General features: G+C 52.1%; 1 protein-coding gene across 2 annotated transcripts in view; it reads left to right on the top strand.

Annotated features, from left to right (window-relative positions):
- LOC149328499 (trypsin II-P29-like) overlaps positions 1 to 9,328 on the top strand; it is a 40,761-nt gene extending 31,433 nt beyond the window's left edge. For both annotated transcript variants that reach the window (XM_089562140.1, XM_089562139.1), the window contains exons 7-8: positions 8,497 to 8,633; positions 8,887 to 9,328. In XM_089562140.1, the coding sequence (XP_089418266.1) occupies positions 8,497 to 8,633; positions 8,887 to 9,114 (365 nt within the window). In that variant the 3' untranslated portion in view covers positions 9,115 to 9,328. The remainder of the gene's footprint in view (positions 1 to 8,496; positions 8,634 to 8,886) is intronic.
- The last annotated feature ends 3,876 nt before the right edge of the window (positions 9,329 to 13,204 follow it).

Below are 13,204 nucleotides of genomic sequence, written 5' to 3'. Positions count from 1 at the left end.
CTTTTCGTGGAAGAAATCTTCGAAGAAAATAGACTACTCTCTTTTGTTCTTCTTTGCCTGCCGTTCAGTTTTGGTGCCATCTTGAAAATAAATTTTGCATCATCCAGGCCAACAGTATGTGCTAGGATCTAAAAGGGTAATTCACTGTTAATTTCTACAAATCTTTTACGTACCGTAACACATATCTAGTTGGTCAGAGGCTAGATCCCCTACTAGCTAAACTGGACATGAGGGTGACGAGCCGAGCCACCCAAGTGTCATGTGTCTGCTTCTTTATTAATGCGAAGGCATTATATGGCTATGTCGCGTAAGCAAATGTGCTCGAATTTATTTTCTGCGCGATTACCTCGTTCTTTGAAAATAAATATGTAAAAGTGTGCGTGTGACAGATAATGTGTGATAAAATCTTGCTTGTGGAAAATTTTGGTGGATGGGGTGTAAAAAAATGACTGAGGCTTAGCTTAGGTTAAGCCTAGTGAGATGCGAAGCATATTGTCGCCGAGTTGCATATCGAGCACGCCGCCTGGCTAGACGTTCATCACGCTCTTCATCAGTCTCTGTAGCACGCCGCAACTTTTGCTTCTCATTCCAACGAGCAGCCCTGTCTCCAGGAGGCATCTCTATCCCGTGTGCGCCTAGCAGAGGCAGGCGCACCCCCTTGTATACCGCCGCTCCAGCATCACGTGTTCACTACAGCGCACCCAGCGGCAGAAGCAGGAAACACATTGGTCGCGACGCCTCGCGCGACGGCGCGAGCTGCGGCCCCGTTTCTCCTATGTCGTTACGTCACGCATCACGTGGTCCTCCTTGGTCGCGACGCCTCGCGCGACGGCGCTAGCTGGGCCCCCGTTTCTCATCTGCTGTGACGTCACGCACCACGTGGTCATCCTTGGTCACGACACCTCGCGCGACGGCGGAAGTTGGGCCCCCGTTTTTCATCTGCTGTGACGTCACGCATCACGTGGTATGACATGGAGGTCACGAAAGGTGAATGGTAACGACACCGCCGCGCTCGAGGAGCTGGGTTGGGCTATTTTAGTATGCTTCGCATAATAGTTAATTAAAAGCCAAAAAGCGCGAAAAATACACTTCCGTGTCCAAATAGCCATGGAGGTCAATATAATACATGAACGGCCGAGCAACCACGGACGTCGGGCTAGTATGCGAACGTTTTGCTTTCACATCCCTCAAATGCGGGTAGCCGCAGTGATCTCGAAGGTTTTTTTCCCGGACGATTGGCTTCCAGCAGGCTGCGCCGGAGCGTGTCCTAGCAAAGGCGGAGCAACTTTGATGATGGCGGTAGCGCCGCTACACACCTTCGACGGACCAGCGGGGAACACTCCAGGACGCGTTATTCGGGTTTTGGTCATGTTTCACGCATTTGCATTGGGGCGTTAGCGCGGTTTCATTTCTCTACTTTAGCGACACGTTCAAGGGCCTTCTCGCATAAGGGAAGTGGTGATTATTTCACTTTTTGGTGTGCCACCCGAGGCTACCGATCTCTGCCTCAATAGCGAGCAACTCAGGGACGACTTGCACTCGAACCATGCATGTCGTGGCCCTAAGATGCCATATGTCTGGTAGTCAACACGCGGAATGTGACCGGCCCAGCTTATGTTATACACATGGCGCTACGACCTCTGCCAGCGTTCCAGGTGGCAGAGGTGCAATCTCAGAAAAAAACCGCCCAGCGCCCCGAGCATCCCTAAATTTGCACACGGCACTCTTTTGCTGTAAATCCGCGCCGTGCGCAAAGCCAGCGGACTAACTTCTGATAAACAGACTAACGGGGCAGCGAATCTTAGCATAGAAGCACGCGTAAATCGCGCCGGAAGACCTCGACTGCAACGGTACTCGATTTCTGAAGCGCAGGATGTCGTCTATGGCCAGCGAGATAAACGCCGCTGCCCGTGGCGATGCGAATAGACAGTTTTGAACGAGAGAAAGGCTTCGTGCAACCGAAACGCAGACAGCTGTGCAACTGCATAAACAAGTACTACGAGCTTCATTACGTGTGGAATACGAGCTGCAGAGAAGAGGGTTAAGCAAGCATATGTAGTTTTAGAAGGGTTGTTTTGTAGGCCAGCTGGTGATACATATCTCAATAAATGCTTCGGCGCGGCAGACAAGGACGAACGTAGTTTTTTCTAGCGTGTCTAATTCCCTCCGTTTCACCTCTGAGTTGCCATCTTCGCAGTGCATTCAATGTTTGGATTTAAGGTTATCTTTTGATAACAAAGGGCACATTTGTTGGCAATATCTCCCGCGGTGTACGAAGGCTACATTGCCCTTCAATTCCTGCCATTCAAAGCTTGTAAAACGCGGCCTTGTGGTTTCCCTATTTAAGTCCGCCCTTCTAAAGTCTTGCGAACACAAGGTTAACGACAGTTTTACAACTCAAACAGAGCGTCTTCGCATGGCCGGCTACAAGTCATCCCTGATGGTGGGAGCCGCGGAATCATTATTCAACAAGTTGAAGCACCAAGGCAGACCGGCCACATCACAGGAACCTTCAAGAGAAAAGAAATTTGAGGTTGTTTCATACATACACAAGGTTTCACACAACCTTAAAAAGGTGTCTAGGAAGCATGGTGTCAGCATGGATTTTACGGCACCTTTTAAACTCTCAACACTATGCCTGATGGTTGGCAGGGTGCAATCGTAAAGAATAGTCTGCGGCAAAAAACTCAACAAAATCCTTTCCTCCCGTGTGCAGTAGGCGTGATCTACAAAATCAAGTTCACCCGTCGTCAGTTTCATGTTGGACAAACCGGCAGGTGCATAAATGACAGACTAAGAGAATACTCAAACTCGCTCAAGAACAGCACTGGGGAGCACCTGCCGGCGCACTGCAAAGAATGCGGCTGTTTCCCGCTCTTCAGCGGTACAGTTATTTTAGGCCGCAGAAAAGACAAGCTTCAAAGAGAAATTTGTGAAGAAGCAGTCATTCTTCGTTCGGGGACAAACACATGAGTGAGCAGTCCATCTGTGGCGCTTCTCAAGAGAGAATTAGAATTCCTATCAGAATGGTTAGATTTGGGGCATGACGATGTTCGCTTGTGTCACGCGTGCCGTGGGTGCTAATCATTTTTTACCTAATGCTCTCTTCACTGCATGTTATCTTTTTTCTTTTCTTTTTTTGTCGTTGATGAGCGCAAAGCATATATTCGTTGACACGTGTTTCAATCAAATCAGTTCTTAGTTGGCGCTCTGTGGTGTGTTTTCTACGTTTGTCCTTGTCTGCCGCGCCAAGAATTTCTTGAAATATCTAGTTTCATTTCGTTGCCGTCTGTTTAGGAGCTTATATGATGCTGTGTTAGTCCCGGCGACGCTTAGCGAAACAGTGGGTGGCAAGCAGTCAATTCCCTGTCACCGCTGTCTACCGTTAGCAAAAAACGAAGCGGACCGCGTCCGTCTATATTTCTTTTCAACAGGCTTTCATGTACAGCTTCCATGTGGCAGGATTAAGGCCACCTTATAAAAAGAAAACAACTGTTGTGGTTGTGAAGTGCCGGTCGTTTAAATACACAGTTGAGTATTTTTTTGTTTTCTCTTTTTGTTTTCTGTTGATGATTTCTGTTTTTTTTTTCATTGTTGTTACGTGTAGCAAGGACTATCACAGCCTATCACCAATATATTAGGCTGGAAATGATACTTTGTTAGGACTTTTTCTCTAGACCGCTGCTGCCGGGTGCTAACTGTTCTACCAATTTCCAAGGAGACGAACAGTCATACCCTTTCCAGTTAGTCCCTAAGAGGACGATTGTCAGTGGCAGGTCAGTTAGTCTCCGAAAACATTAACCTCTCGCCCTCTGTTAATCCATTACATATAAATATCCGCGCAAACCAGCAAGACACACGACGAAGAACGAGGACACACAAGCGCTGACTTCCAACTGACATTTAATGGGTGAAAATTGTGTTTAAATATTCATTTATAAACAAGAAAAAGAGAAAAAAATATCTTTGTCACTTCTTCAAGAAGAGCAACTCCGCATCTGACAAAGCGATTGAAGGCGCGCTAGCACAATTATCTTGCAGTCCGGCTATCTCAGCAGCCTCCTTGATCTCCCACACTATCTGGTCCGAGTGCCTGCTGATTACCGAACAGCTGGCTAAGTCCGGGGTGCACTGCTCTTAAGAAGAGCAGTGCACCCCGGACTTAGCCAGCTTTTGTTGTTTCTTTTGCTGTTTTCTTTTTATTGTTCAGAGATCAGTATTTAAGCACATTTTTCACCCATTAAACGTCAGTTGGAAGTCAGCGCTTTTGTATCGTCGTTCTTCGTCGTGTGTCTTGCTGGTGTGCGCTGGTATTTATATGTAATAGATCACCAACTAGCCCGCACTCTTACCCTACTTTGTTAATCCCGTCTTCCTTAGAGCGTGGAGATGAGAGCTAGCGCAATGGCCGATTCCTCTGCAATTTCGGATGAGTTTGTGGAGATGGAGCCTTATGCGAGTAATTGAGCCCGATTGTTAGCGACTGCGAGGACCATGCGGGAGCCCGACGAGTACGCTGCCACGTCCACCTTGGAATCTGCGACTGTTCGCTAAAAGGCGTCTTCGCCTCAACAAGAATTGCGAAAAGAGTGGCAGCAGTCTCTCTGGAATTCTTGTTGAGGCGAGAACACGCTTCCCGAACAGTCGCAGAAGCTTCGCGTTGTGTAGAGTTTTCTAGAAGCATTTTCATTAGGTCAGCACGCTGGCTTTTGTGTGCGGGCAATCAGCCATTATATGAAGTTTTATGGGGCCCGTCGCCATTTGTACACGTAAGAGCTTGCCCGTTACAGGACTCAGCGCTCTGAGCTCCGGCGCAACGAGAGCACGGTTTTTGGTTGCCGAAGACACCGCTCGCAAGGCGAAATTTCATACACTTGTAGCAATGCAATATTTTGGTATGAGGTACAGCCCAGAATCTTCACCAAGCTTGTGGGGATACACATGAATCCCCTGCCCCATTGTAACGGCAGCGCGTAATTATCACGCGATGCTATGCGCGCGTCGTTCGGGAGGTTTTGCGAGGGAGGGCACTCTCGCCACTCCCGCTTCCTTTCGCTCCCCGCCGCGACGCCGCCACGGAGACTTTCCCTCTTTCTTCTCTTACAATGGAGAGACCTTCTCTCCACAGCCCGGGAGGAGACGCGTTTCTCCCGAGGCTCGCTTGTCTTCTGGCGGGAGCCGTGCACACGCACGGATCATAGATCTGCCACGGAGACCGCTGCCCTTATCGCCCGGCCACCGCGTGTGACTTGACCGCCGCGGGCCGTGAGCGAGGAACCACGCGAGGTGAGCGCAAACTTCTTCCCCCACATTTCTGCGTGCGTTCTGCCCCTTTGTGTTTTCACCCCCGTACGCGAGCGGAACACTCTCCCTCGTTACGGCGGTTGTATTGTTGCTGCTGCACTGTATTGCTCGGGAGCAATAAACGCTCATCCGAGTAGCATACTCGTGTTTGTCCCCTCTGGCCCGAACCCGCCGTGGTTGCGACTCACCGCACCGCGGGTTGGGGTTCACAGCTCTGACTGCTAGGGCTGGCACGCTGGTGCTAGAGAGCGACAACTGCTTCTAGCCCTTTGAGCGTTACTACAAGAATAACCCCCATGTTCTTGGCGCCCAACGTGGGGCCAGAGGTGTGACAAACCGAGTGTCTGCGTGACCGACTGCCGACATACAGACTAGCCATGGCGGCGAGCGGGATTGACATCCAGTCCCTGCTGTGGTTGTCCAATACGGCTTCTCAGCAGCAACATCCTGGTCACGGCACTCACTTGGCTGAGACGCCTAGGCGAGCCATCCGGACGCCTAGCGCGATGGGCGCTACTCCACCAGCGTTACGACTTTACCGCGCGCTACAGGAGGGGCAAGAACAACGTGGTGGCGGACGCACTTTCGCGCGTGCCCGTTGACGGCTTGGGAAGTAACAACACTGCCAACTCCGTCGCGCCCGACAGCCAGAGCAGTGCGACTGCCGCGCAGCTCACACAACGTCCCGAGGGTAGGGACACCCCGTCTTCCCAGGGCGAAAGCGTGAACCACTTGGAAGTCGTCAGTTCCGTGGTGAGCGTTTGCAGCAGAAGGGAGCTATTGGAGGCACAGCGGGAGGATCCATTTTGTCGAAAAGTGTTCGACGGGCTCAGGGAGCCGGACGGCGCGGCCGCGGCGCACATGGAGGCAACTGGTATTGTTGTCCGTGCGGGGCGCTCGAACACAGCTGGTAATGCTGTGAGCGCGATGGATTCCTATCTGCTCGACTCCGATGGCATCCTGCTGAGATATATCCCCTCCGAGAAGGATACACACGAGTCCTTCAAGGTGATGATTCTACGCACGTTGAGAGGAGCACTTTTACGCTACTTTCATGACACGTGCATCGCTGGGCATGCGAGTGGCCCTAAGACTTACCTCAAGTTGTGCCGCCTCGCTACCTGGCCTGGCATGAAGCGGGATGCGATACGCTACGCCCGCTCGTGCGACGTGTGCCAAAGGGTCAAGCCACGTGGTGGACGCCCACCTGGTCTCATGCAGCCGATCAATAGCCAGGTTCCTTGGTAAATTGTGGCTTTTGACGTCATGGGACCCTACCCCAGGACCTTCCCCCGCCAGCAGGCAGCCGCACCGAGACGCAAGGCTCGACAACAGAGCCCGGCGCGTCGTTACAACTTGCGCCCACGGCAGAACCAACTCTGACCAACGCGCAGGGAGTAATTTCTCCTGCTTAATATGGACGGAACACACCTTCCATAGTTCGCACCACGGCTTCCGGAGCAAGCACACGCTTTCTCGTCGGAAAAGACCGAGGGGTTAGACTAGCTCAAAGAAAAAAAAAGTGTAAATCGTTAAAGTAACTAGAAAGAAAAGACAGCTTTGCAGCCGCAGGCCAGCCTTCACAGCGTGCCCGGAGGAGAGCCAACGGACGCAGCAACGACCGTTGCTGCTTCGAACATCGAGAGCCAGGCCGTTTGGAGAGCGGCCGCATTCCAAAACCAAGAGCCCGCTGTCACCATCGGGCAACCATGCCCAAAAAAAAACAGCTTCCGGTCGGCCGCAGGACTAGCGAGCGAGAATTCGAAGAAACCGGGGCCTATGTCTACCATGGCGAAAACTGCAGCAGAGAAGCCGCCTTGAAGTTTCCCGTGTCCCCGCGGCAGCGGCTTCGCCCACGAGAGAAGCTTGGTGTCCCACTGGGCCCGCCTCGCAAGTCCTCCGCGGCAGAGGGAAAATGGGTCGGCGCGCGTTTGCCACCCCCATCGAGAGGAAAAGAGGGCGAGCCAAGAGCGAGCGGTTCGACAAGCTGAGTGGAGGCCTGCTGAACGCTATACAATGGGACGACACGGTGCGTAATTGCCCTGAGCCTGCCTGCCGCCCGCGCGTCCCGGCAAAGCTGCCCTGGCCGACTCACGGGACCTGCGGTCATCGACCCCCTTCAACCTTGGGCTCCACGGTCGTCCATGGCGGTCGTCTACACTGCCTTCCTGCCCTGGCGTCCACGGCCTTCGACGACGGCACTGCTGGCTGTGAGCTGAATCTTTTCTTAATTGGTTTTAAAGTTAAACGGTGTTAAGCGGTCTCCTTTCGGCCGTAGGGCAGTTTTAAGGAGGGGGGGGATGTGCGGATACACATGAATCCCCTGCCCCATTGTAACGGCCGCGCGTAATTATCACGCGATGCTATGCGCGCGCCGTTCGGGAGGTTTTGCGAGGGAGGGCACTCTCGCCACCCCCGCTTCCTTTCGCTTCCCGCCGCGACGACGCCGCGGAGACTTTCCCTCTTTCCTCTCTTACAACGGAGAGACCTCCTCTCCACAGCCCGGGAGGAGACGCGTTTCTCCCGAGGCTCGCTTGTCTTCTGGCGGGAGCCGTGCACACGCACGGATCAGAGATCTGCCACGGAGACCGCTGCCCTTATCGCCCGGCCATCGCGTGTGACTTGACCGCCGCGGGCCGTGAGCGAGGAACCACGCGAGGTGAGCGGAACCTTCTTCCCCCACATTTTTGCGTGCGTTCTGCCCTTTGTGTTTTTCACCCCCGTACGCGAGCGGAACACTCCCCCTCGTTACGGCGATTGTATTGTTGCTGCTGCACTGTATTGCTGGGGAGCAATAAACGCTCCTCCGAGTAGCATACTCTTGTTTGTCCCCTCTGGCCCGAACCCGCCGTGGTTGCGACTCACCGCATCGCGGGTTGGGGGTCACAGCTCTGACTGCTAGGGCTGGCACGCTGGTGCTAGAGAGCGACAACTGCTTCTAGCCCTTTGAGCGTTACTACAAGAATAACCCCCATAAGCTAGCATTGCCTAGACGTGATACCCGCACAATTATGGTGTCCTTTTGCAGGCCTCATGAGTACGGGCAAATTATCTTTTGTGACAGCCTAATTACGGTTCAAAAGAAAGCTTCAAAGCTGTGCCCTGGTATTTCCAGAGCACGTTTCCTTAGAAGAAAAGCTGAAGCTAAAAAAGTGCAACTCTATCTTTTCCTATGCTTTTTTTTCTTTCCAGACGGAGCCCCTCCCCTGTTGTCCAGCATCAACATTAAGCCGTGGCCAACGAAACGCTGCAAAAAAGCTTTGCAGAATTCCACTTATGCATCCGTAAACTTCTCTTCAATTATTTGTGGGCCTGTTGGTCCTTGCCATGTAAGAACTAACCCGACTGTCTGAACTGGAGTTTTTTGAGTTCGTTACTTTCTGCACTCAGAGCAAAATAGATGTTTCGCTGTTGGCCGTCGGAACTTCGTCAGGTCTGGTTATTTATTGTCGTTTATTTATCGGATGTGGTTAGAAATAATTTAAGTTCTTATATATTGTTGTTTATGTATGCAACTATAGAGCATTGTGAGAAACATTTAAGCGAATTTTCTCTGCTTCTCACTGTGCCCAATTCTTCTAGGGAGACTCAGGGGGCCCTCTGACCGGACTTGATAAACGAAAGCGCTCGGTACTGGCTGGAATATTGTCCCAAGTTTACACATGCGAAAGAGCACCCAGCATCTTCATGTCCGCAGAGTATTTCATGCCCTGGATAAAGGAGGAGCTGAGGAATCAGTCCTCGTGGACGCCATTGCCACAGCCTGACAGCTCGGATTACTGGCCTCCGAGATTAAGGATGCATCACTAGTGGCCATTTTGCCAAAAAATAAATCATTGAGAAATATGTCAAATGAAATGTCAGCATACACGGCCAGACGCTTGAAGTCATCGTTTGCTTTTAGACATGCGGCCCAATGTTTTCAAGCTGGAGGGAACAGACTGGAATCTCGCTCGCGGATACCCGCACGAAATTATCGGATGGTGTTCTCAGATTCCGGTGCAACCCCTTTGCGCACGAAATAAAAGAGTTGAGATCCCTTTCTGTTTGCTGTTTGAAAATTGATGCGTTCGGAAGTGCTTGCAATTTTGGAAGTTTAAAGATCCTTACTTCTCTAGGAGACCTTACTTTTCTCATTGTGATGTGAAGTGTATTTGAACAAAAGTTAGGGCGACCAATAGTTCTGCAAAGTGAAATATTTTCATATATTTTCTTTTTAATTTAAATGAGGAAACATTTAGGGTGCCCTGCGTGCCAGTTTATTTTCCACAGGTCAATGCGTCTAAATTCAGTGCGTGCCCAGCAAACGAGAGCTTTCTTCATAAGCGGCACTGCTCACAAAAGTCGGGAACCTTTATGTTTACTGACAGATGCCTTTGAGAAAGTGGAGTTATTGAGCTTAATGTTAGAAAAAATAGGTGCGCTGAAAACAGAGGCGCCACCTGACGCAGTAAGGTTACTATCACAATGTAATCTGGTTTTCTGAAACATTGCGGAAGGATTGCAGCAGCTGTGATGATTACGTTCCACCCTTCCACAATGTTTCCTAGAAAGACAGGAATTATATTGTAGGTGGTTCAACATGCCGATGGTTCTCTGGTTGCCTGGCGGTCGTCACTAGGCTGCGTGACCTCAAAGTCAACATTCAAAGTGTTTTGGGATCAAATTTTGCTGCATGATGGCTACAGCTGCCTTCTGCACTATGTTCATCGTCCACCCTCGTTGGATGGTGAAAACTTTTCAAGCATTTTCATTTCCCTTAACATCTGCCCCGCCGTGGTGGCTCAGTGGTTACGGCTCGGCTGCTGGCCCGGAAGACGCGGGTTCGATCCCGGCCGCTGCGGCTGAATTTCTCGAAGGCGACATTCTAGAGGCCCGTGTGCTGTGCGATGTCAGTGCACGTTAAAGAACCCCAGGTGGTCGAAATTTCCGGAGCCCTTCACTACGGCGTCTCTCATAGCCTCAGTCGCTTTGGGACGTTGAACCCCAATAAACCAACCAAACCAACCTTAACATCTGTTTGACGTGAGCGCCTACTTAGTGGACTTCGATTTTTCTTGAGTCCGCTACGCAACCTATTTTTCATTCTGTGTTTGGTTTACTACACTCGAGAAAGCGCCATTCGTATATGTTTGTTTGAAAAGTATTTATTTTGCACTCTACACTTCAGGAAGGAGCCCAAAAGGCGCGGTGCCTGACGAGGGCTCTGCTCCCTGGGGTAAGCAAATTGCATTCAGCCACATACACACGAAATAAATATATACAATAAATGTAGCGGTCATCATGATACCTAGCATGTATAAAAAAACAAAAACTGTACAGCATTATTACAGTAGCTTCAAAGTTGTTGAGATGCATGATGTTGGATTACAGGGAGCTATAAAAGGAAACAAAAAAGATAAAATCATATTAACTGTTCTCAATATTATGGGGTTTAAATTGGGGAGATATATCCGTTCTCCCCGTTTAACCGCGGCTGACACAGTTCAAAACCGCGCGGACCCCACCCCGTGGTCGCGTACGCTACCGAGCGCACGCCGACCACGGCGGGCCTTGCTCTGCGGGAACAAAGGAACTTCACACTGGCTGACAAAGACAAGGCATTTATTGGCTTAACAACAATAACGCCAGCTAGCAACAAAATACACTGAGGAATCGAGGATGTCCGACTCACCAGCACGGTTACGAGCGAACGTTCGCCCACGCTAGGGCAAAGGGATAAGCTCTGAGGCCGGACGGGACGGGGTGGCGGGAGCAAGTTCTGACTACGAGGCGCCCGCGGCGAAGAGCGGAGCTTTGCGCGTGAACGTCCACACGCTATCCGGGACCAAGGGAGAAGAGAGCCCGTCGCTCCTCGCGAGCGCGCAGCAAAACGCCATCCGTGGCGCTGGTGTTGCTGCGACGCGAGCGCCCTCCCCTGTTAGTTACAGTAACCCAACTGAGAAGAGTGCGTTGCGGAGTAGCTAACTACAGTAGGGGGTGCAATGCGGGAAAGTGAACGCAGGGGACGAAGGCGTCCCCACATCCCCCCAACCTTAAATAGACCCCCGCGCCTGCAAGTTACATGCTATGGAGGAGTCTCCTGGTCTTCATGCACTTGAGGCAGGTCTTGCAGCGGAGGTCACGCCGACAGCGTGCACGCAGTCTTCCGCGGTATTCCGAAGGCGGCGTGAAGGTCTCCGCTGGGACGACTCGCATGGCCCGCGGACTATGTGTCCGCGAAGAGGAGGGCCGGTTGGAAACTACAGTAGTCGCCAGGGTACCAGCAGCCGGAGGTGGCTGCTGTCTGGCCTCGCCACGGCTGCCCCGGATGGATGCGGCGAACAGGATACAGGCCACTCCGTCGCAGTAGGTGGCAGCGAGACGATGTGCACAGGACAGCAAGCCGGAGTGGCTCCACTGGATCTGCAAATTTTCCGAAACACACTCCGCATGCCTTTAACGTAGGTCACGGGAGGGGAAACGGCGTGCACAAGGGCCGCGTGGCTCAATGCTCAACTCGCTAGCAAAACGTGTCGGGCGGCTGTGCAACGCAAAGTTCGAGTGAACAAAGCCCTTTCTTGAGTGAACGAGAATGCTCAGTTCATGCGAGGTTAAAAAAAACGGGCGGCCAGCAAAGTGCGCCCCCTCTCAACACCACGGTCTGGTGGTCGTGTTACTTTTGACAAGGTGCAGGCAGCTATCAATAGCCTTAGGCCTCACTACCACTGTGACGGTCGACGACCCCAAACAAAAGAAAGACCCGAAACGGGTTTTGTGCGCGCAGCCGCGAGGAGACATCAGCGTTGTGGGATGGTCCTACCCCACTCACTGCACGAAGCAGCTTCTGAGTGATCGGCGCCCACCGTATCGGACGGTGTCGGAACGCCCGGTGCCGAGCTGCAATACCAGCGAGCTCGTAGCGGCACCCGTGGCTGCAGGCCATCCGGCTCCCGGAGCCGCGACTCCCAGAGTCGAAAAAGAGACAGCGAGAAAATATGTACAGAAAACTCGGACCACCCACGCGGCTTCCGTACTCACTCGCTTCGGGCTCGGCAACTCCGCGGGCGCTAGGCCTCGCGCTCCCTCGATGCGGACCAAGTGGTTCTTGAAGAAACTCCAGGAAGAAAACTTCACAAAAAATACACACTGAGCAGGTCGAAAAGTTCAAACATGCTGCAGCGCAATACACCTCGCACTCAAGAAAGCATGCCGCAGGTCCTAGCGATCAAAATTCACACTAGGCCTAGCACTTGTCAAGTCCGGACAAAGAGCGTTCCTTGAAACGAACAGACAGTCGTCCAATGTTCCAAGAGCAGGCCCCACGTTGGGCGCCAGTTATGGGGTTTAAATTGGGGAGATATATCCGTTCTCCCCGTTTAACCGCGGCTGACACAGTTCAAAACCGCGCGGACCCCACCCCGTGGTCGCGTACGTTACCGAGCGCACGCCGACCACGGCGGGCCTTGCTCTGCGGGAACAAAGGAACGACACACTGGCTGACAAAGACAAGGCATTTATTGCTATAACAACAATAACACCAGCTAGCAACAAAATACACTGAGGAATCGAGGATGTCCGACTCACCAGCACGGTTACGAGCGAACGTTCGCCCAAGCTAGGGCAAAGGGATAAGCTCTGAGGCCGGACGGGACGGGGTGGCTGGAGCAAGTTCCGACTACGAGGCGCCCAAGGCGAAGAGTGGAGCTTTGATCGTGTAGAAAGTTGGGCTAGTTGGTTGGTAGTACTATTATGATACATTCCAGCGGCTAAAAAGACACGGACGAAGGTAGACGAGACAGGACGAACGCCGGCGTTCGTCCTGTCTCGTCTACCTTCGTCCGTGTCTTTTTAGCCGCTGGAATGTATCATAATAGTACTTTGATCGTGATCGTTCACACGGTATCCGGGACCCAGGGAG

Source organism: Amblyomma mixtum, chromosome 9 (assembly GCF_055824585.1).
Source record: "Amblyomma mixtum isolate Tamu chromosome 9, ASM5582458v1, whole genome shotgun sequence".
Classification (NCBI taxonomy): Eukaryota; Metazoa; Arthropoda; class Arachnida; order Ixodida; family Ixodidae; genus Amblyomma; species Amblyomma mixtum.
The sequence above is the reverse complement of the archived record's forward strand: the minus strand, read 5'-3'. Positions and strand labels throughout refer to the sequence as shown.